This window comes from Malania oleifera, chromosome 10 (assembly GCF_029873635.1).
Source record: "Malania oleifera isolate guangnan ecotype guangnan chromosome 10, ASM2987363v1, whole genome shotgun sequence".
Classification (NCBI taxonomy): Eukaryota; Viridiplantae; Streptophyta; class Magnoliopsida; order Santalales; family Ximeniaceae; genus Malania; species Malania oleifera.
Genome location: NC_080426.1, coordinates 94702274 through 94727764, shown reverse-complemented (window position 1 = coordinate 94727764; position 25491 = coordinate 94702274). Strand labels below are relative to the sequence as shown.

General features: G+C 36.0%; 1 protein-coding gene across 2 annotated transcripts in view; it reads right to left on the bottom strand.

Moving 5' to 3' along the window:
- The window catches only part of LOC131166251 (18S rRNA (guanine-N(7))-methyltransferase RID2), a 51878-nt gene extending 29375 nt beyond the window's left edge, over positions 1-22503 (bottom strand). Inside the window, exons 1-6 of one of the 2 annotated variants that reach the window (XM_058124609.1) lie at positions 22148-22503; positions 21473-21548; positions 21267-21397; positions 20387-20462; positions 5366-5449; positions 5209-5264 (exon numbers count right to left, since the gene is read on the bottom strand). In XM_058124609.1, the coding sequence (XP_057980592.1) occupies positions 5209-5264; positions 5366-5449; positions 20387-20462; positions 21267-21365 (315 nt within the window). In that variant the 5' untranslated portion in view covers positions 21366-21397; positions 21473-21548; positions 22148-22503. The remainder of the gene's footprint in view (positions 1-5208; positions 5265-5365; positions 5450-20386; positions 20463-21266; positions 21398-21472; positions 21549-22147) is intronic. The other variant, XM_058124610.1, reaches the window with a different exon arrangement.
- Positions 22504-25491: the final 2988 nt, after the last annotated feature.

Below are 25491 nucleotides of genomic sequence, written 5' to 3'. Positions count from 1 at the left end.
AGACCGGATGATACACCCATGGATCCTACCAACAAGTTGGTGTCGAATATGGGTGATTTGTTGCCTAATCCTGGACAATATCGGAGACTTGTTGGAAAGTTGAATTATCTCTCAGTCACTAGGTCAGATATATCTTTTACAACAAGTGCCAAGAGTCAATTTTTTGATTCTCAGTGGATAAGTCATTGGGACGTAGTAATTCGCATCTTGAGATATCTAAAAGGTGCACCTAAGAGAGGTCTTTTATATTGTGATCAGGGTCACGCTTATATTCATGGATATACATATGCAGATTGGACTAGGTCGCCCTTCAACCGAAGATCCACAACCAAGTATTGTATCTTGTTTGGTGGTAATTTGGATTCTTGGAAGAGTAAGAAACAAAACTGTGGTGCCCAAGTCAAGTGCTAAATCAGAATATAGAGCTATGGTTCACACTACTTGTGAACTTGTCTGGTTGAAGAACATGTTGGAAGAATTGGATTTTTCATAGCTTATGAAGTTGATGTGCGATAATCAAGCTACTCTTCATATCGCCTCCAACCAAGTCTTTCATGAGCATACGAAACATATTGAAGTTGATTGTCATTTTGTTCGAGAGAAACTTGTGCAAAAGCTCATTACTACCACTTATGTGAAGTCTAATATGCAGCTTGCTGATTTGTTACCAAAGCTTTTGGGGGTGCTCATGTTAAATTTATTTGTAACAAGCTAGGAGCATATGATATTTATGCTCCGGCTTGAGGGGGAGTGTTAAGAGGTTATTTATGTCTTTTAGTATTATTATTAAGTTTATTAGTATGTTAACTAGAAAGAGTTAGTGAGGGTATTATTGTCATTAGAATGTATTTGATTTGTATTATAAATAGAGGGAGAGGCCTATCTTCAAGTTAGATCATTCATTTTAATCAAAATCTCAATGATTCCCCTTGTCAGAAATTTGAAGATGATTACTAATGAGTGTGTTCTTGTCATGAGGCCAACCAAATACAAAAAGGAATTTGGTACTAGGGAGAGAATTAACACACCATATATCATGCCATAAGAAAATATTATCCCCATCCCCCACTTGGAAGCTGATGTAAAGTGGGGAAAAAATCCTCCCTGCTCCGACACTATGGTCCTATCCCACCTTTAGTGGTCCAACCATTATGGAAACGACCATACTCTAACGCAAAGATTATCCTTCTTCTTCGTGAATCTCCAAAGCCATTTTCCAAGGAGAGATTTATTGAAAATAGATAGGGATTTTTTGCCCTAAACCTCCAAACCTTAGAGTTGTTTGACAACTTCATTTTTACCAAATGGTCCAGATGATACCTAAATTCCACCTCTGAACTCCCCCAAAGTATCTCCTTCGAATTTCCTAACATTTTGGCAACTGAGGAAGGGGTAGGGAAAAGGGATATACAATACACCATGTGGTTGAAAAGGGTGCTCTTTACAAGGATAAGTCTTCCCCCTTTGGACAGGTAATCCACTTTTCCAACCAGCTAGCTTCCTTTTGAATCTTCCAATGATTGGATCCGAAACATCTTTGTCTTTGAATTTAGTACCAAGAGGAAGGCCAAGGTAGGTAATTGGAAGAGTCCCTAGTTTGCATCGAAAGAGGCCCACAAGGAGAGGCCCCTCAATTACGTCCCCAAGTAGAATAAGTTCTCTTTTTCCCAAGTTCACCTTCAACCCAAAGACTGCCTCAAAACCAAGGAGGATGCACCAAAGATTGAGGATCTAGTGAGAGGGCCATTTTCATAGAAAATAATGATGTCATCCACAAACAAAAGGAAGGAGACTTCAGTTCCTCTCTCGTTCACTCACACACTAAGACCTTTGAAGAAACCTCCTTTAGAAGCTTTTTTCAACATAAGGTTTAAAAATTCAATAACCAAGATAAACAATAAGGGGGACAAGGAATCTCCTAGCCTCAAACCTCCAGTAGAGTGAAAACGTCTAGCAGACAGCCATGAACGAGCACTGAGAAGAATGGGATCGAAATCCATTGATGGATACACCTCCACCACAACTCCCCAAAGGCCATTTCTCTGAGAATATGGAGGAGGAAACACCAATTCATATAATTAAAGTCCTTCTCCATGCCAAGTTTTCAAACCAGCACATTCTTCCCATCCTTTCTATAGGCATCCAGTGATTTGCTCAGGTGTATAAACATTTTGGTGAGTGAAAAAGTGCATTCTTCTCCTTGAGCAATTGCATCACTTTAATCCAAGCATGTCTATATTCAATTTCATTATATTATTTATCCTTGTTAAAAGAGTCCACTAGGGGTTGTCAATACACTTTAGAGGATCATGAAAGATTTTCTTTGATCAAGGGTGCGTGAGAGGAAGGGATAATCTTATGATTTGGGAGAGCATCTATAGGTCTAAGGATGAAGGAGAGTTGGGTCTCAATAATTTGGTGTTTAAAAGTATTGCTCTGTGGGTAAGTGATTATGGTTTTTTCCTTTGGAAAACAATTCTCTTTGGCCTAGGGTTATGGTCTACAAGAGAATAGGTGAAATGTTAATATTGTAGCTAGAGTTCCCCATGGAAGCCCATGAAAGTCCATTTATCTGGTAAATCATCTTCTTTCCTTGTATCAAAGATAGTGGAATATGGTTGTAGGATTCATCGGAAAGATCTTTGGCTTGGGGAGGTATGTTTTTCAATTGCCTTTCCTTCTAAGTTTAATTTTCTTAGCATCTTGAGGCACCTATTTTTTTCGTCTTTTTATTGATATTACTTTTTTTATTGGGATTTTTAGTTTCATAGCAATCTGAACAATATGGAGACAAATGGCTTGGGAAAGTATGCTTTTAAGTTGCCTTTCCTTCAAATTTTTGTGTACTTTGCATCTAGAAGCACCTATTTCTTATTTCTTCTTATTGATATTACTTTCGTTTCTTAGGCTTTTTAGTTTAATAGGAATCTAAATGAAATGGAGATAGAGGAGTTTTCCCCACTCCTGAGTTTGTTGGATTCTTATCAATATTATCTTGGCAGGGATGTTAATACTTGGTGTTTGGATTTTCCTTGGTTTTTTCTTGTAAATCCTTCTTTTCTTATCATAACTGGACTTCCCATTCATTTCCTCTCGCTAATTGTGTGTGGGAAGCTAAATCTCCTTCACAGGTGAAGGCATTTGTGTGTGTCACAATTCTTAATAGAGTTAACAGTAACAACAACAATGTACCATCAATTAGAAGATCTTATAGGGCCATCTCTCCATATATATGTGTTATGTGTTACACTAATAGTGAGTATCATGTTCATTTATTTCTTCACAACAAAGCCTAATGTTACCTAGAAATGGGACGTTGGAAATGGGATCGTGACAGCAGATGCTCTAAAATGCGGAACATTAGGGGTATACTTATATAAATGTATTGGTGAAAAGTATGTGATGACACTTTTATATTTTAGAGAGGATGCTGAGGCATTTGTAAATCTTAAAGAGATTTTCTTTAGTGAAACAGAATAATAACATCTGAAAAGAGAGTTCTAATGCGATAGTTCTCCACTTTATCTAATAAAAATATGCCCTGTGAAAAATATTGAATTAAAAGTTTGGATTGTCAAACCTTGCAAAAGAGTTACATACAAAGGAGTTATGCTATAGTTCTCCACTTTATCCCCAAAATATTTTGAGACTTTTCACAAAGGATTTACTGGTTACCAGTATAGTTTAGTCACCGACAAAGTAGAAGCACCTCTATCAAGATAACAAATACATTCTCTGTATTATCAAACAGAATCAATTCTAACAAACAAATCACAAACATTCTCCAGATTTTGTGTTCCAAAATGAAAATTTACCACGTTTTGGATCATATTAGTGTTTCCTGGTAAATAAGGAACAAACATTTCAGTTTGTAAGGAAAGTGATGGATTTGTCTTCATTTTTTGGATGCTTTTTGTTTATCAGTTTTAGAGGTTTGGGGAACAAAAGAATGTAGAATTTGTCACGCACTGTGATTTTGTAGCTGTTATGTGGGCACTATGGATGGGGAGAAATTCTCAGATTTTAAGAAATCATATTTCATCTTCTGTTTTGATATGGGATCAGAATTGTTTTTCCTTTTTCTTAGGATTCCACGTGGGTTTTCTTTTTCAGGTATACAGCAGGATTGGATGGCTTTACTAGCTTAATTTTCTTTTGTCATTGTATTTTTCTCTTTTTCTTTTAATTCTTTGCCTTCAGGATATGTCTGTAGAGGTTATGGTCCATTCCAGGGTTTCTATGACTCAGCATATTTAATTTGGGAATAGTGGCTTTTATTAACCCTAATATGCATGGAAAGGAATATTAACATTTTTAAGCCCAATATTTCCAGAAAGTTTTGGTTTTCAAGAAAGATCCCAAAACAAATACTTAAAAAATTCTTTTTTATCAAGGGACTTTTGAGTTTTGACAATCAAATAATAACAAATATTAAAATATTGTCTACCAGGCCCAAGGGGCAGGGTTCACAATATAGGTCTAATCTTTAATCTTCAAACAACAACCATTCTTAGGGATTAATACTTAAATCGTTCCCCACCACCACCATTACTACAAACTGATTGGAAAACTATCACAATAACATCCTTAAGAACCTCCCAGCTACATTGCAAAAAATAAACACATTGTAAAATGGATTCGGGAAAAAAAAAAACATTGTAAAACTACCTGCCTCATCCATTCAAATATAGCTAATTTCACCTCCCATGGATCATTACGTGGCATATTTTTCATTACAAAAATTGCCTCAGATTGTTAGAATAAAAATACAAAGTTTACAAGGTCAGCAAGTCAAAAAAAAAACACTTGCAAAATTTGATCAAGGCCCAGAGTCGCAAATAATTCATATTTTGGAATTGTTTCAAAGTCAGTTTGGGATTGCACGATTAAATAATTTATCCAAACCTTGTAGACAGTGAAGAAGTTCTTGCCATTTTTTTTTCAAATCAAACAAAAATAAATAAGTTGCAAGGAAATTAGGACTCCAAGAACTTAACATCACCCATATACTTTAATTTTGTGAAATTAAGGCCCATTTTAATCAATGCAAAGGCTGAGAAGGCTAAACTATAAATAAAGGCCCACTTTATCACTAAATCATAGTGAGCTAAACTAAACAATATTCATTCTACTTGCACCGCGAAAATTATTACATACAAATATACACTTTCTCAAGTGCATAAAAACTAAAAGCTGAAACAGAGCTACCTGACCCATGTCACTGAGTAAAAGATCACCCTCAACCTCCCGCTCCAATGCCACATCTAGATTTTTCAAAATAACATTTTCAGATACATATAAAGGATAACTTAGAACAAACTTAAATGGAACTTTCAGCTTATGTCAAACCCAACAACTTGAATACCAAGCATTGACTGTGAAATATCTAAACCGATCCACTGGTGTCCATTCTCAGACAATGTTTCCCCACTAAGTCCTGATCCACAACCTACACAAAAAGCCAAAAAAATTAATAAGGATACCTTTCTGTGTTTCATAAATTCAGAAGGCTAACCAAAAGGCACGATTAAAATCTGTTTCAAATAACACATAATTAAAGCTGGATGAATAACAAAAGAATAAAAATTAAACAGGACTTCTAAATATCAGATGAAAATTACATTTAAGATGGCCATTAAGAGGTAGATAGTAAAAAGAGAACTTGATACGACCAACCAAAGAAGATCAAGCAAGCATCCACAGCCTCTATCAACAGGAGGAGCGTGTGATGAAGAACAAGCACATCAGAGATGTTATCATGGAGGAGGGAAAGTATGATGAGGGAAAAACCTCAGAGAAATTCAAATGGGAGCAATGAAATTGATCAACATCAATTATCATGGCATAACTCTATGTGACTAAGCCTTCTACCTAATTGGAAGGGGGTAATTGCTCACCTTATAACACAAAAATGTTTAAAATTCAAATTCAAGACTCTCATTCACTAATGAGATATATAGAGAACACACAAATTAAGAAAATTCTAGAAACCAAATAATACTTGAAAAAGAGGTGAAAGACCCAGTTTCCATTTTGAATTGGGCTGCATCAGTCTCCTTTGCTTTGGGAAAAAAGTTTGTCCTAGATTTTAAGAGTAACATTGATAAACTAAGAATTTTCAGTGCCATCAATCTTCATCTATGGTTGCACCCTTTAGATGATATCATATAATATTGAACTTCTCTACATTCTTTACAATGCCCATCCAATCACTTCAATAAGTTGAGATTTGAGATATATTGATCAACCATTAAGTTTTTAAAGAACCATGAAAAGGTTCAGTTCAAGAAAGCAAAATCAAAAAGATCAGCATAGTAAGGAAGGAGACATACTTCATCCAGGCAAGAAAACAAGAAGCAAATCATTAACTTTGAGAATTTGCTGCCTTTTTCTTTAATATAAAAAGAAGATAATTCATTAAAACTGAAAAATGGAGTACATAATATGGAGGACAAAGAATCCTCTCCAACCAGCTAGAAAGACTATTAAACAAAAAAACTATAAACAACAAGGAAAGTACCAATATATGAACAACAAAACACAATATAAAACAAAAAACCATTACAAAAGCGCTGCCTTCCAGTCTCCAATGAGATCAGACAATGGAAAACCCCTAAAGAAACCCAAGGAGTGCACCCACAAAGAGGGAGGGAAAGTCGCTCTATCCCACAAAAGTCATGAGGAAGTTGATCGCTTCTAAAAATCCTAGCATTTCTTTCTATCCACAAGGTCCACAAGATAGAAAAAACAGCTGCGCGCGATAGAGCTCTGCCATTCCTGTTCTTTCCAAAGAACCCTGAAGCAAGTCTCTAACCTTTCGTGGAGCCATCCACTCTTTCGCAACGAGGGAGAAGGTCATTCAAAGCTGCAATGCCACCTTGCAATGAACAAAGAGATGGGCATTGGACTCACTGTCTTCAAGACACATGAAGCACATATCAGGCTAAGAGCCACATAGGGTCTTCTCCTCTGAAGCAAATCATGCATGTTAATCCTTTCCAGTATCATGGTCCAGACAAAAGCCCAAATCTTCCCCAGCACCTTAACCCTCCAAAGACAGCGGTACCAAAAGAAGTAGGGGTATGGGTTTTCAGTAGGTAGGAGAGAAAAGATTTAGAAGTAAATATACGTGAAGAACCCCCTCCCACACTCTCTTATCCTCACCAAAAGAGAGAATGTGTTGGTTCAACAAGGAAATAAGGGTAGCAAGCTCATAAACCTCTCCTTCATTGATATTCTTGAAGAAGTGTAAATCCAAGAAGAATGACCCCGCCTCAAAAGAAATAAAGGAACTGCTAGGAGCATAATGAAGAGGAGAGCTTAAAAAGATGAGGAACCTTCAGTACCGAGGAAATCACTCCCCACCCACACATCTTCCTAGAAGAGGACTTTACTACCAATACCACTTTGAACCCAATGAGAAGAAAGAATTGACTAGCTACCCAGGAGACAAATTTCCAGGGACGTTCATGAGATATGAAGCCACTACTCCTCGTCTCCCGCACACTTCATTTGATCCCATACTTAATGCTTTATCACCTAATGCCAAAGAAACTCAATTTCCATAGGGAATCTCCAAAGCCATTTAACTATAAGAGAGATGTTCTTAAATACCACATTCCAACGCCTAAACCACCCTTAAACTTAGGTTTGCTAACCACGTCACAGCTAACAAGATGGTCTGCCTACCCTCCCCAAAACCTAACCACAGGAAATCGCGTATCAACCTCTTTAAGGATTTGGCCACTCTAGTGGGGACTTTGAACAAAGAGAGACAATAAATTGGGGTGTTCAAGAGATAAGCACTAACGAGAGAAGCAAGACCACCAAGGGAAAAATAAGCCCTCTTCCATTCCTTCAATCTCCTAGCCATCTTATCCAGGACAGGTTCCCAAAAGGTTTCAGCATAATGGGTTATCTCCAAGGGAGAGGCCGAGATAAGTTAGGGGCCATGAAATGGAATCTCAACCTGCACTCAATTTGAAATTCTGAAGAGTCCCCTCATCCATGTTAATTCCAGCTAAACCACTCTTGGACAAGTTGATCTTAAGACTTTAAGCAGCAAAATAGCTTTCCTGAACTTTGCTAGGCTGTCCTCAAGGAAGAGCAGGGTATCATAAGCAATCTGAGGTGTGAAACCTCAACTTCCTCCCTCCTCATACACAGGCCTCCGATCACTCCCCTTGCCTGAGCATGAAAAAACAACCTAGTAAGGGTATCAACAGCTAAGGTGAACATGAAACGGGATAGGGGATCCCCTTGTCTAAGATCCCTAGAGGCCTTGAACCAATCTCTCGGCTGACCATTGACAATGACGGACATATGGGGCAAGAACCTTTAATCCACTTTCTCCATAGATCCCCAAAACCTTTCTAACTCATCACCTTATCTAAAAAGCCCCAGTTGATCCTATCATAGGCTTTCTCAATTCGCCCCTCTTCTTCACATCCTCTACCACCTCATTAGTCATCAACACCACATCTAAGATATGTCTATCATGAGTAAAAGCGGATTGAGCCAAGGTGATAGTTTTCCCTAAGACAACTCTAAGTCTATTAGCGAGGACTTTAGACAAGATCCTATAAAGGCAAATGAAAAGGCTAATCGGTCTAAAGTCCTCAACTCTTCTAGCTCCCTCCTTCTTAGGGATAAGGGTGATAAAAGTGGAATTAGCACTAATGTTAACTAGGGGCGGCAAAATGGGGTCAAGACCCAACAGGTGAGTCGTTACCCACCCATTCACACTGGCTTGGGTTTGAGAGGAGGCGATCTGTTTATAAACAGGCCAACCCGAGCCCAACCCATTTAATAAACAAGTAAGACAAGTTTGGGTCAGGTACCCGTCGGGACACCTATTTACATTTTAAAAATAATATTTTATAATTTTTATTTTTGCTTATGGGCTTTTAGATAGATAATATTTTATAGTTACAAGTTATATAACTAGATTAGTTGAAAATTTGAAGAGGAAAAATGATACACAACACAAGTGGTAGATTATATTTATATTGGTATTGTTTTTTAAATTTTAAATTTTATTTTTTCAAAAAAAAAAATTAAAGAGATGTATTGTTTTTTAAATTTTAAGTTTTTGTTAAGATATTAATAAATAAAATAAATGACTAAATGAGTGTTGTTTTTTAAAATAAAATAAAATAAAATAAGTCAACTTTGGTGAAACGTTAGAGAAAAAAAATTAAAATAAATAAATTATATGTAATTTCTTCAACCTCAAACGGTATTTCCAACCACCTAGCAGAATTCTCCATAACGAGGCTCCAATCAAGACCTTCCACCATTAGTTTGCTTAGATTTTCCTTAAGAAAAAGGGATTTGTAGAAGTTGGGGGATCTCGACTCGTATCTAGTCTTTACTCCTCACCACCTGGCTTGAGTCCAAAATCAACTCCTTGATGTAGGACCTATTTGGTATCATTTCTATTTTTAGTTTCCATTTTTGTTTTTGTACAATGAAACGCATTATAAGAACGTATTTGTTTACAATACCAATTTTTTGTTTCTTTTGCCGATTTTTAGTTGTTTGCAAAAAAACTAAAAATTAGATTTCATGATTTTAAATTATTTTGTGTGTCTAGAATTAACGTTTTTGGACTAAAGCATTCATTTTATCCACACTTTTTAATTAAAATTAAAATAAAATGATCATGTAAATTTCAAATGTAATTAAAGTAAAAAAAACCCATAAATTTCCAAAAAATAATAAAAGCCATTTACAAAATAGTTTTACTACATTTCAATTTTCATATACAATAAGGTTGTTCTCATAAAGTGAATTTTGAAATATAATAATTGAGTCAAATAATAATAATTTTTTATTATAGAATTTTAATTTATATTACTTTGTACTTTATTAATTTAATTATATTATTTAATTGTTATTTAATTAAAGGACGAAAATAACCATTTGTTCAATCAAGTTTTTAATTTTTTTTTAGTTCTACAAATATTAACCAAATAGCTTGTTGGTTTCGATTTTTAGTTACTGTTTCTAGTTTTTTGTTTTCGTTTTGTTTTTCATTTTCATAATTTTTGACATTGATACCAAATGGCCTTGTAGCTTTTTCTCCTTCTCCCATTACCAACCTTGTGGAAGTAACCAGAGCTACAATCCCCCTCCTTAACCCAAACTCAAGATTTTTTTAAACCAATTCATGTCTTCTCTCGTAACAAGGATGTCTTACTCATTGCTAAGCTTGACCTTCCTACACCTACCCTCTTCCTCAAGGAAACCACACTCATCCAACCAATCCAAGTCAACAATCTGGGAGAGTACCTCATTTTTAGCAAATGTGACATTCCCAAAAGTCATCGTATTCCAAACTTTCAGCTTGGATTTTAGGACTTTCGACTTCTTCAAGAATTCAGAACCCTTCCAACCCAAAACCCGACCTGACTTCTAACACTCTCTTGGAAGGAAGGATGAGTTGACCACATGACCTCAAAATGGAAAGAAGTAAGCCCCACATCAAAGAATTGTATTCTAAAAGGAGGGGAAAATGATCAAAAGTGGGCCTAAGGAGGATTGTTGGATAAGATGTGGGAAAGGATCCTCTCATACAATGGTGAACAAAAATCCGTCAATACGAAAGAAAGCCCTACTATCCCCACAAGTCCCCCAGGTAAAACAAGCATAAAACAATCAAACTTCCTTATGGTCGACGAGGTCCAAGAACACCCCAAGATTTCTCTTGAACTGCAAACAACATTGAAATCCCCTCACACCACCCAATGAGGACTACACAAACCAAAAATGTCCCCCAAGTCCTCAAAGTGTTGGGTCCTCAAGAAACAACATTTGGCCCATATACCAACATAAACCACCACTCCCCTACACCTCTAATATCAAAGAGAACAAATAGGGAAAAAGACCCCTCAAGGACATGCTTAACATATGCTATTCCAAAGTCCCACATAATAATCTGAACCCCCCCCCCCCCCCAACAGCCCCAATGAAGGGAGACACCCCCAACATCTATGTCTATTGTCCCAAAGACTTCTGATCAGGAAAGAATCCACATTCTTCAGCTTAGCTTCCTGAATGAATAAGATATCAAGGTTGAAATTAGAGATGAGATCCTTAACCATTCTTCTTTCACCCCACTACCTAGACCTCTAACGTTCCAAGAAAGGAGCTTCATTTTGAATGTAAAAAGACCCTGGATGGAATTCCACCCTTATCATACTTAACCGTAGATGCTAGCCTCCCTAACTCCCTCCTCAATTTCTTAACCTTCTTTTTATCCCTTGAGTCCCCCTTCCTAAGCCCAACTCTTTACCCCCTCAAATTAACCAAATATAGGTCCAAATCATCTGGTTATCCCTCTCATCCTCTAACTTGTCCAATGAAAAAGAAGAATCCTCCTCCAACAAATCCCAAATGCAAAAGGAGCATTCAAGTTATTCTAGGATACCAACGAAATGGGTCGATTCCTCTCAAATGCAAAGGTTCTATCTTGCGTGTCCTACAGAGGTTTGTTACTCAAAGCACAAGAGTTCAAATTGTGGATGGTATTTGGCTTAGTTGAGGACTCCAAATATCAACAGAGAGCATATAGATTGGAGGAATTTTTCTCGAGCTAAGGTTCTCATGGCTAAGGACCCTGTCTGAACATGCCTCTTCCTAAAAGGAAAACTCGCCAACTTTTTCAAAAGATGAGATCCCTAAATAATGACTTTCCATTCCTTGGCACCTATCATTATCCTAATCTCACTCTTCCTACAGAGAGAGCCAATAAAAAGCCCTCATTGTTTGAAGAAAAAGGGTTGGAATCACCTTCTTCTTCCTTTGAAGCTTCACCCTCTGATTGGGTAATTTGTTTACCCTTATTCTAATATGAACCCCGCCCTCCTAGATGAGCTCCAACTCTCCTACAGGCAACCAAAAGTTTCTATAACACTCCTCCTTTAATATTGCATTGGCTGATTGTAAAGGAGATTTCCTCCCTCACTCTTCAGTTATGGACTTCAAATTCTCACTCATGGGAGTCAATGATCAACCTCGAATGAGGGCCTCCTTATAGGAATGAATAGGCATAGTTTTTTGTGGTTTGAAATTTGTAATTACTCAATTGGAAACCCCCTTATGTTTGCTCAACATGCCCGTCCCTTGAATATTATCTAAGTTCATCTTTGAGTTCTTCCTTGCAAGTCCTAAACGTTTCCCTACAAAAACAACTTTACCACATTAGGATTTCTCTTCAGTTGTTTCCTTGAATGCAAACCCTATGGTTCTAGTCTAAAAAACACCAATTTTCTTTCATAGTCTTGGCAAATTACTGATATTAACAAAACCACAATCAAGACATCTCACCTAGACTCTAGTTCCTCTTAACACTACCTCCGTGTGCACCCTTAATAGCTTCCCAAAAAACTCTCAAGGTGAAAGCCTCCTTTTCATCTGGTATGCAAATCATACTCAAAATCCCTTCATATGGGATTTTCTCCAGTGAAATAAATCTCCACAAGATGTTTAGCCTCAGCCAAAGCAAAAGAATGTAGCTTGGGGCTCTATGAATTCTTGCCCAAGGGTCTAGAGTTTTCGTAAATAGAAAACAGAATAATTCAAGTTCCAGCCAGCTACGATCATATTCATAAATGGATAAAGTGAATCTCTGTCATATGGTCTTCTTAACAATGTGCAAGGCTATACCATTCACCTCAAAGGAGACGCATTTCTTATGGATGAAGAAGGTGGATTCCATTTAGAAACCAAATGAATAGAGTTGAGACGTAGGAATTAGGTTTCTAGGGAAGACAAAGTGGTGAATAGAAGAAGAAAAATGGGGTCTTAGAAGAGTCTTTTCTGGCATGGACAGGAGATGGTGATTTTGGATGGAGATCACATGATTCTATGGAGATTAGGGTTTTAGAAGGAAATATTGAAAATCAAAGAAAAAAACACAGGACACAAAAGCCTTCAAGACACTGTAGCTTTCTACAAGAAGACGAGAGAGCGGAAAGAAGCAAATGGGAGAAGATGGGAACAATCAAGTCAAAGAACCTTATCGCGAGGAGACGAGAGCAAAAAGAAGAAACGAGTTTAAATGAAGATTCTGAGAGAGAGAGTGGAAGTGAAGATAAAGGAAGAAGCTGCCACGATTGCTCTCTAGCTGGGCGAGAGAGACAACAGAAAGAGGCGAGAATTTGCTGCCTGTTAATGATAAATTCTGCAATAGCAGCAAACTGTTTTTCAACATGTTTCCAAGACCAAGTTATGTTTCCAAGACCAAGTTTTGTTGAAACAATCTTCAAGCCATTGAGAAGTAATGATAATTTTCCAATAATAATCTCCTTGTCAAAGTAGGTGATTTGCTCTAATCTACAAGTGGTAAAAGGAACAACTTTCAATGTGAAAGGACCATTAAACTCAACCACATTTCCCATAGGAGGAAACAAAACTTCAATATAACCAAATGACGCAATCAGCAATGAAAAAAAAGAATTTACTTCAGTGTTCCATTGAACCCTACATTCCTTGGAAAGAACCAAAGCAAAAACCTCTTCTTGGGGTGGAAATCAAGCAAACCTTGGGGGTATTTGGTTCATGGAATGTAACATTCCTGAAAAAAAAAAAAATCAGTTTACTGGATTACCATCCATGCATCACTTCTACGTTTGGTTCATCAATCATCAAATTCTTGGAATACTGGGCAATTCTTTCAAAGGTGCATGCAAGACCCAATTTCATAAAAAAACTCGAAGGACTTTGTTGCTATACAACTGCTCCCCTGCAGTAGAACCAGAGGCCCTTTTCATTGACAACAGTGCACTTGTTCACTAAAGATGAAATTTTTGTAGCAAAAAGTTGCAAAAAACTGAAACCCAATTGGCTGAAGATGGTTCTTCTTCGAAGGTGGGATTGTCAAATTCTGGAGCTCAAACAATGTGAGGGCACAAATGGATTTTTTGCTGGAAAGGGAGGAAATATTTGCCACCAAGGGTGTGGGCTGTTAACTGGGTCTAAATCCTGTCTGAACCTGTGATCTGCTTTGTGTGGTTGTTTAGGAGAAAAGATTTCATTGTAGAATCTATCACGTAATTAGTCTGTAGTCCTGGATTTCCATAATCATTGCCCAGCTACCCACCGGCCACTGGAAGCCAGGTGCCACTAGGATGCTATCAATTGCTCTGCCTGTCATAGGAGTCAAAGGCTCAAGGCACACCTAGGCACAAAGGGTACTTGGAGCCGAGGCGCGAAGTGAAGGCACGCGCCTCACAAAGGTGAGGCACACAATTAATAAAATTGTGTACATTGCCTAATTGATGAGTAATAATTATATGAACACATCAATAGTAATATTAGAATTTAAAATGCCAAAATATCCAATAACAAGACAAATGAATAGAAATTATGACTAACAAGTACCAAGTTCAAAGCGAAACAAACATAGTTCAACATAAGCAATTAAGCATGCAAGAGTTCAAGCTTCAAATTACAAAGGAAATGAAATTGCCAAGCTCAAGGCCCAAAAGCATCAACATAGTTCAATACCAAAAGAAAAGAGTACAATAAAAATTCCAAAGTCTAAAATCTAAAAAATCCTCCTCAGTCATCACTCGTCATCAACTAAGTCTGCCAAGATATCATCTTCCTCTTCATCATTAGAATTTTCTTCTCCAGCATCTTCATCCTCTTCTGTCTCCTCTGCACTACCCACTTGGGTCTCATCCTCATCTACAAGTACCAACACTGTAGTCCAACCCCTAGCAGTGCTAGATGAAGCTCTTTCTCCAAAAATGACGACACATTTGCACTTATTCTTGATCTAGTGCGATGCAGGGGGTTATTTACTCCAGCAGCTCTGGCAACAGAACCCCATGTCAAAAGATCATCTTCAAACACAAGTTTATAATCAACCACTCAATACTATCATCAATGTCCTTTAGAAGAATGGATCAATGGTGTCACACTTGTTGAATTGACGCCTTAAAATTCAATTACATTACACAAATACCAAATCATTCAAGCACTGCTGTGCTAGCCTATTTCTCCTTTTGCTATAAAGCTGCAAGAAGTTTAAAGTAATATAGTAAATAATGATTCTAAAAAGTAGTAGACTATTAGTTCATGTTCTTTAATCCACAATATCCTAATGACTTAAATGTTGGAATGCTTCAATTTCTTTCACAGCCAATAGCACTACACGAGAGGCCAAGAATTTTCACAGAAAACTTTTGCAAGTTTGGAGTCCACAATCCAAACGATATCCACCATTGCGCTGTTATCAAATAAATTTCAAATGAAGGTTTCTCATGTAGGACCTGCTGGTTCAAGTCAAAAACCTCTGGCTAAGGCTAGGGCTGGTTTAAAGGCTTTGGCTCGCTTTTAGCTACTATGCCGGTTGTTGGGCCACCTAACCCATCCTCCCCTGCTCCCGCCGCATCCTTCCAATGGCCAAGCCAAAGGGCTCTATACACGGCTTCCATCTGCAAATTCGTAGTCTGCAAGTCCCCGTCTACAAGTTCTTGACCAGAAAACCACATTACCTATCTTAGGAAGGACAATACCACCTCTTAAATGGTACTAAAATTCTCCTATATTATTGTTAAATAACATAATTGGTAATGTGAGATGATTGGAATCTTAAACTTTATTTGTGAGCCAAACATGGGTATACTATTACATTACTAGAATATTTACTAGCACTCACATTCCAAGAACCAACGCCCCAAAGTTTTGAAGGGATCCTAAGAACCAGAAATTGCAACTTTGTTGATACTATAATGATCCATAAAGTTTCTATTTATAACAAGACTAAACTCTACAAACTCAAGTAACTAATGATGGCCATGCAATCACATGAACCCATAGTTCTTAAGAAAACCTAAAAGTCAAAGGCTGCAATGTTTCTGAGAAGAAAATTCTTTTTGCCATAAGAAAAGGAATTCATTAATGGAAGAGAAGTTTAAAATACAAAGTCTGAAGACAGAATAACCTCTTATAGAAAAACTGAAAGACGATTAAAAAGGAATGCCTCTAATCGTTTGCAAATTAGGCAAAGAAATCCCATAAAACACCATCCAAACTGGCACCCAAAGGGAATCTTGGAAAACAGCTCCACCCCATAACAAATATGAACATGTTGCCTAATCTTAGAAAATCCACACATTCCTCTCCATCCACAACATCCAAAAAACAGCATGCAAAGCACGACTCCAAAAAATTCTACCTTTCTCACTTCCCCCAAAGCCCCAAAACTCCACCCACATGGAGACATCTAACTATGGGGCCACCCACACCTCACCAAACAAAGGAAAGGAGTGTTTTAGCCACCCAACAATGTAGAAACAACACATTTGACTCAGTAGGCACTACACGCATCATGCAAAATGTATGCTTTATTAGATATCCTCTCATCGGCAATAAATCATTAGCATTAGTCTTGTAATGAATCAAAGTTTAAGAAAGCATTTAGATCTTAAAAGGGATCTTAACCTTCCAAATTATTGTTTCCACTAGAAGTGTAAGAAGTCACAGGATTTCAACAACTGAAGGAAACGAGATTTAGAATAGAAGAAACCAACGTCATCCCTTAACCACATACATGAATCACACTTCTAGCGAGGGGGCAAATCAATCCAAAACTCTCAACAAATTAGCTAGCACAACAACCTCTCTTTCATTAAGATTCTAAAAAATGAAAATGGAAATCCCAGGAAAGAAAGATCCCTTAAAAGAACAAAACAAGATATCAGAGCATTATGTGCAAACAAAAACTTAAAAAGTGAGGCACCAAAGATGCTAATGAAGTCTCCACCATTAATACCATTACCAACCTTGAAACAAGTAAATGGGAGGAAAAGGAAAAGACAAATAAGAAACCTGAGAAACAAACTTCCAAGCACTTGCAAGAGAAGCGTGGCTGCTATCTCTAACATCCTCCACCTATTACAATAAATACCATACTTCTAATAACCTGGTGCTATAGCGAGCCAAACTACTAAGGGAAGCCTCCATAACCAATGCACATGCGACAAGCGTTCTTACACACCAAATTTCTAAGTCCCAAAACCCCTTTGATTTAGGTCTCCAAACCACACTCCAACTAAAAAGATGATCCCTCTTAAAATCACCCATATCACACCATCATAGTTTTCTTCAATCACTCGCCCACACTAAGTAAGATTCTAAAAGTGGGCAAAAAAATAAACTTGAGCATTCAAAAGACAAGCATTAATAAGTAATAAGAGTAAAGCAACCCCCTAAGAATATGTAAGCACTCTTCCAACCCTCTAATCAACTACACGCTCTCTCCGCACTAGATCTCAAAAAAGTCACATACCTACGCTTGCCTCCTAAAGGAAGACCCAAATAAGACAGAGACCATGACAAAATAATGCAGCTAGAACATAAGCTCCTCTAACTTGCAAAGATCCACATTAATGCTAGCTATACCACTCTTAGGGGTGTTGATCCTCAATCCTAAAATATTATCAAATTTCTTAACAAAGCAAACTCTTCAAAATTCCTCAACATTACCTTCTAGAAAGAAAATGGTATCACCTGCGAATTGCAGATAAACATGTCAACATCTCCCCCTACATATTTGAAACCCTTTAACCACCTCTAGCCCCTAAGCATAAGAAAATACTGGTCAAACACATCGACAACTAAAGTAAACAGAAAAGACAAATGAGGATCCCTTGCCACAACCCCCCAGAGGCACTAAACCAATTCCTAGGCTGGCCCATTCACAATCACAAACATGTTGATAAAAGACACACAACCGCTTATCCAATTTCTCCAACCTAAATACTTCTCCAACACCCTATCCAAAAAAAAAGAACCCTAACAAACCCTATCATAGGCTATACCAAAACCCAATTTGAACATAGTACCCTATGCACCCCTCCTTTTAACATCCTCAACCACCTCACTAGCCACACTAGTACAGCATCTACAATCAATCTATCCTTTAAGAAAGCACTCTACACCAAATTCAATGCATTTTCTAAAACCTCCAAAAGCCACTTGGATTTTGATTGAGGTGTTATTTGATAGGCCTAAATCTCTCATCCAGAGCATTCCTTCTTATGAATAAGAGCAAAAAAAGGTAGAATTCATCCTCCTCCTAACCACTTCATTACAATAAAACTCGTGGGAAAAAAACACATTAAATGGAAAAACTCAAAGCAAAACCATTAGAGACTTATCTCTCTCCATCTCAAACACTACCTCCTTAATCTCCTCAACACCAAAAGTTCTCTCAAACCAAAAAGCCCTTTCCTCCATGATAGAGCCCCAATCAAGGCCTCCAATCATAAACCTGAATTTCCTCCAAGCACATGTTTCTATAAAATCCATAATTGCATTTCACTTTTGCCGCTCATGCCTTCACAATATAAAACCAGAATCCAACTCAAGCTATCACAACCTAGAATTACAATACCCCTTTTTAACTTGGTTTGACCTCCACTTGTTTCCAACTAATGTCCTCTCTAATAACTCATAAGAATCTCCCCACTCATGATTCAGATGAACCCTTCTAACTATATCCTCCTCCAAAGGCCCACACACCACTAATCTTTCCAACTCTTCCATCTTAGTGTTTTTAAAGGCAAAGACAAAGGAATAAGGCGAGGCATTTTAACACTTCCAAGGCGAGGCTTAAGCCTTACGGCGTAGAGGCATAAGCCTTTTGAGAATTTATTTTTAGATAAAAGTATGTAAATAAATAAGATATATTTTTAAAAATTAAGAAAATCACAAACAAAATGTTCAAAAAAAAAAAAACAAATATAATTTATAAACTACTTGCTGCCTATTCAAAAATTGCTAACTTGGATTCAAATTATTTTCAAGATCTAAGATACAACTCTCAATTTTTTCGGAAAAGGATGAAGATCCTGAGCTTTTGAAATCAACTCATATTATGACATCCCTTTTATATAAACATGTAGTTAAAATATATTCTAGTCAAATTTAACTTGAAAATCACACGCCCAAAATGCATGAGTCTCAACTAAAAAGACACAAAAGGCGTGCCTTTTGTACAAGCATGTAAGCCTTAGTGTTTAATGTATTAGCCATTTTGAAATTTGGTATTTTAGATTGAGCATCAAGGCATTTTAGGCACACCTTGCCTTGAGGTGAACCTCGAGTGAGCCCTTTCAAACATTGTTCCATCTAAAAGAGAATTTTGTTCATATTCTCTTTTATGTCCCTAAATTTCTTTTTTTATCCCAGTTCTTCAGTTTGTTTCTCACGAACTTCAACTTTTTCATAAATTTGAAACCTTCCCATCTCCAAACCCAACACTATTTTCATCAATTTTCAATGTCAATCATAAAATAAAAGGTGGGTCAACCACATATTATTATTTTTTAAAAGGAATGAACCCCACATATAGGATTAGAATCTAAGAACACGGGACAATAGATCTAACCAATATTTTCTAAATAAAATTCAAAAACAATTCTTCCCATTAATGTCTGCCTCTCTCTAGAAGCCATGCAGGTGAATTAACCATTGGACAAAGGAATATCCCTAAGACCACAATCCTAGATAAAAATTCAAATTTCCTCATGCTAGTCACCCTAACCCACCCCCCCCCCCCCCCAAAAAAAAAAAAGCACCACCTCAAAGTGGGACTACAAAGGGTGAAAAGACTGGGTAACTCATCAAAGAAGGGCCCTCACAAAGGAGATTGAGGGGGCTCATGCAGCACTATGTCATTAACAGACTCAGCTGCTGCTTTCCTCAGAATATATCTGTTGATAAACCCCCTTTTCGGCAAATTATAAGTCATTAATACCCTGCCCAAGGGACCTTCCTAACTGGAAAAAAAAAAAAAAAAAACCCAACCCTTATAGGAAGTAGTAAATAATAACCATGTGAAATTCATTATTGCCAAGCTTCCACTTAAGTTTTTCTTGAATATCATAGCATAGAGGAAACATAAAATGTCCAAATTGGTTGGCCAATTCTAGTCTGAGAACTATTTTCACAAAAAGAAGAAGAAGAAGAAGAAGAAGAAGAAAGCAGTACTTAATGACAATTAATTGTGGTGTACTATGAACTTAAAATGCAAAGCTTACACAAGAATTTTTTCCCTATCAAGTAATATCACACTATTAAGAATCTAATCAAAATTTCATGTCGATTGAACTTATTTTTGTGACTTCACTGGTGTAAAATAATATAGACAACCCATGAGGCAACTACATCATCCATCACAAACAAATTTGTTGCATTGTTTTCCTTTTATGCTAGTTTTAATAAAGTAGTTGAGTAAACAATCGCCAAAATCCATTTTTCACTTTAAGAAGAAGATGCATGCATGTGTGCATTTGTGTGTGTGCTCATGTGTGTGTGCATGTGTGTGAGAGAGAGAACGATTGAGAGAGAGAGAGAGAAGAAAACTCACCAATGTCAAGGAGTAATCTGGGTACCCCATCATCAGGCAAAGCCAAAAGCTCTAATGCTCTCTCTGAAAGCTTAGCCTTTAAATACAGAACCTCACATCAAAACATACAATAATACAGAAAGAAATTTGTTAGACATAAAATAAACGAACACGTGTACATATATACATGGACCTAAAATGCAAGGACAGTGAACCGAATCGGTAGAGAGTGGGCACTAACTTACAGACTATTCCAAAGTCTTAATCTAAAATCAAGGAAGATGTTAGTCTGAAAATCACATTGCTTAATAATAAGATAGTTTGAGCTCAAAGTTCTCATTCCGCAGACCATAAATTTGGAAATTTGCCACAGTATTCTTTCTTAAACAACAACAAAAAAACGACAAGCTTTAAGAATATTCGGAAGGTATGTTTAGAAGAAAACAAAAACACAACTGAAATTCCTTTGTCAAGTGAAGCCAAACAATATTGCACCACCACCTCCACCCCACAAAACTTCCCACCCCCCACTCCCCCCAAAAAAAAAAAGACTCATTTTTCTGTAAATTGATACTTCCACAAGGATCCCATTAACATCTATAAAATATTAAAGGGGCTAGCATCAGTCACAGAAATTTTAAATAAAAAGGAAAATTCCACTTCACTAAATCAAGCAAATTTCAATTAAAATTAATTTTTTTATCAGAAGGGCATAAAAACCAAATTCCTAGAGAGTATGAACCTCCACAAAGCATATAGACACCATTCAACTCAATATAAAACGAAAAAGCTCCTTCAGCACTTTCAAATGCATACTTCTTGGACATTAAGCGAAATTTTTGCTCTTCAAACTAAGAAAAAAATTGAAAAATGAATTAACAGTTCAATAAACATCAATTACCTGAATTTCAATAATACGAGAGGATGAGGTGTATTTACGAGCCTCATCGTTGTTGTAGAATATCTCGGGAGGTGCTTTGAGCTCTGGCCTTGATGACATCGCAACTTTGCCTGCAGCTGGGGGATGAAAGCCTATAATATCAAGAATAACATACAGCCCAGCCATAAAGAAACAATAAGTAAACTCTCTATAGCCAAGAACCGTACTGAAAGAGCAATGCTGGCGGAGGTGGCGGCAGCAGCGGTGGGACAGACAAGTCAACGGCAGCCGGAGACGAGGTTGCTGAGACAGGAAAGGAAAATGTAAAGACTAGAAGGGAGTTGCTTCCTTAAGCCCTACCAATAGGTAGGGGTGTGCAATCGGTCGGTTCGGCCAATTCAGCCAATTAACCGAACTAACCAAATTATTTGGTTAAATCCATCCCACAACCGAACCAACCAAATTGGTCCATTTAACCTAACCATATCCGAACCAAATTGTCGGGTAATTCAGTTAACCAAATTTAACCAAATAAAAAATAAAATTAATTATGAGAAAAATTCATCTGGGTTATTGGTAAGAGCAGGGAAGAACCGAAGAAGAAGAGAACAGGGCACTGGACTTTGGGTACAACAAAAGTAAGAAAACACAAATATAAAAAAATAGAATAAAAAGGAACAAAACTCAAATTCAATGAACATTCAAACAAATATGAACAAAGAACACAAAGAAACCCATTTTAAAGAGGGAGACTGATCAACATAAATATAATAATTAGGAGGAAATATTCTCTCATACATTTAATCAAACACATTGTGCTCATCTTAGGGCATTGTAAAATTCCAATAAACATCAAAATGCAAAGACTTTTGAGTTTTGAACACAACGGAAAAACGAAAAACCTGAAGGACGGAAGGTCCGAAGGAGAACTGCGAGTCTGCGAGAGTGCGAGCTGCGAAGTTGGGAAGGTGGAAGCCGAAGTCCAAAGGGGAAGACTGGATCTGCCGATCTGGAACAGGAGTTTGAACTCGCTGTCGCCGACTGTGTGCGAACTGCGAAGTGGGAAGGGAACTGGGAAGGGAAGGTGAATATGAAGGGAACTGGGACTGGGAGTGAGAATGTGAGGGAGTGCCAGCTGCGGGCGAAGTTGCGACTTGCGGACTGCGAACTTGTGAAGAGGGAAGAGGGAAGACTGGAAGACGTAAATAGGAAATTAGGATTTAGGAACGGCCGAGTCCCGAATGGAACCTAGCGCCCAACCTAGCCTAAAAATTAAAACCATAAATCGTATAATTTAATAATTTATATTTAATTATTAATTAATTAAAAATTCAAGTAATTCGGTTAATCGAAATATAAATTATCCGTAACCGAATCAAAAATCGAATACCCGAAATTACCTCAGTCTAAAACCAAATCAAATCGAACCAAACTATAAATTACTCGAATTGAACCAACCGAACTCAGTCGATTAATTCGGTTAAAATCGAATTATACTCACCCCTATCGATAGGTAACTCAAAACATCTTGCGAAGGAGACTATAATGGCACGTTCTTTACACGTGACACTATTTATTGAGTAAAGTATGCTTACGTGGTATTTGAAGCATGGATTCTGCCATCCAATTTTTATTTCTTCTAACTTTTTAGCTTTAACCTCAAACTAGTTAAAAAAAAAAATTACTATGGCAAGAAAGGTAATTATAAAATGATAGTTGTTGAAAAAAGTAATTGCACCTAAATAAGTATTTATTACAAAAAAATTTTAATTATTTTTCATAAAAAATAAGCATTTTTAAAAAAATAATAATAATTCTAAGTACCTACTATCCACAGCAAACTTATAAATTTAATAAGTATTGTAATAAATTAATAATTAAGAATTAATAATAAATTATAAAAATATCGTCAAGTTAATAATATTATAAAATGAATTAATAATATTATTTTTAATTAAGAAATAACAATTGTATATTTTTATCTTAATAAAAAATTTAGAATATCAGTTAGAATATTTAATTAACATAATATTAATTACATTTTTAACTATAAAACATTAAAATTTTCAATAAAATATTATTGAGAAAATATTTGTTCAAAATTATAACTATATTTTTAATTAGATATCATCTAGCAGATTAACTACAATTGTTGATTAATAATTTAACTAACTTTTTAATTAGACAATATTAATATAGCAGTTAAAAATGTTAATTAAAATGAATATTTCTTAATTGCAAACTGTTTAAAATGTTATTACTATATTAGACAATGTTAATATAGCAATAAAAAAAGTTAATTAACATGAATATTACTTAATTACAAACTATTTAAAAAGTTATTACAATATAAACTAAATTTTTTAAGTAGTTTTACTAAAGCAACTTTTTATCTTATCCAAGGATCTTCCTTTTTTTTTTTTTTTTTTTTTTTTTTGCTTTTTGACTTTTGAGCTTATCTTTTTTGTCATCTTCTATCGATTAATTTTCATTCTCATCTTTGATTTTCTCAATATCAAAATCAAAAATTTTGAAATAAGCTTGTCATCTTGCAAATTTTTGTTTTGAAACAAGATTTTTAACATCATTCGTTAAAACATATTTTGCTAATTTGCAATCAATCCTTAAAATATTTTTTTTTTGTTTAATAAATCACTTGAAATTTTATAATACAAAAAATAATTGTTAGGATTATTTTTTTAAAAGTGGAATATTTCTTTTTAGTCTCATTCTACCATCCTAAATGAAATCTTACTAATTTTTCTTTATTGGCAATAACTTGTCTAAGAATAACTTCATAACCTATTTCAGAGACATCGGTTTGAACAATGTTAAAGGTATCTAAACTGTAAATGGTCATACAAGGGAGATTCTTAACTTTAGGTTTAGTTTCTCTTACCAGATTGATATGAAGATTGATCCACACTGGAGAATTATTTTTTAAACTATCAAGGGTTGTTTTAATAAAATTACTTTAAAAAGGTTGCTTCAATAAAGTTTACTTTGAAGAGACGTTCCATTATTACAAGAAGACAAAGGAAAAAGAGTCTCCGTTATTGCTCCTCCACAATTGAATACATTCTAGAGTCTTTCGCTACCCTCTATTTAAAGGAAGACAATTTACAAAACAAAGCAAAACGAATTTAGTAGAGATCTCTTATCAACGCCAACAGATCACCTCCCCTTCTCTCTCATTCGCTTACTACATATATGTATATGATCTCCCTCGTACAAAATTTCTATCTTTGTATAAATGGAAGTTCAAGGCTACGAGAGCTCCCACCTGTTGTAATTTCGACAATTCTTTAAGTTTAATACAAGTTATCTTCTAGATCATTACCTGTGTTCTTATTATTTTCTTACCTTGTTCGTTATTTATTATTGCTACCCTTGCTTGCATTCCCTGGGTTCCCCTAATGGTATCAAAGCAATGTTTATGGTTAGGGAAGGTAGAGTAATATTCTTTTAGGTTCAAAAGGAACAACATCAGGCAATAAGGCTTGAGGAGGAGGCAGTAAGTCTAGTGACCCGTGTATGAGATCATAGGAAGATACTATTTAATCATCTCTAATGGCAAGCATATATGGTAGCAGTTGTTGTGATCAAGGAGTCGAGCAGGAAGAAAAATGTAAGTCATGAATCTTGCTGCTTAGATTAAAAAAAAACTCTTAAATTGGGAATTACTAGTTTTTAACAAAACATTATTTACAAAAAAAGGCAAAACTCTTAATTTAAAGTTATTTATAAGGCAAAAAAATTAAATAAATAAATGTTAGATTTGTAGACAAATCTTACAGTATAAATTTACTTTCAAAAAAGTCTTTAGGAAATTAAGTCAAATTATGATACAATGATCTCCATATAGGATGTGTACAAATTGGATTGAAACATTTGACAAAAGTAGGATTGAACAATGCTCTACTAATTTGTCTTAGAGACGCTGGAATCCCAAATTATGCAAAATCAATCATAGGAACGGCAGAAACCTCATTGACAAATGGACAAGTATGTTTCAAATGTTTTCTAAATTTTACAGTTGGACTCAATGCTAATGACCATAAAGAAAAGTGTCTAATGATAGATATTCAAGCTCACAATTACAAATTCCTTCATGGATCAAGCCCATACAAATTAGTTTACAAATTTCACTACAGACTCCTAAATTTAGGAGTTGTTCCTTAGTACAAAGTCTCTGATGTTCCTCCCAAACAAACTATCTGTTACGAATCTTCTTCTTAGGCAAATT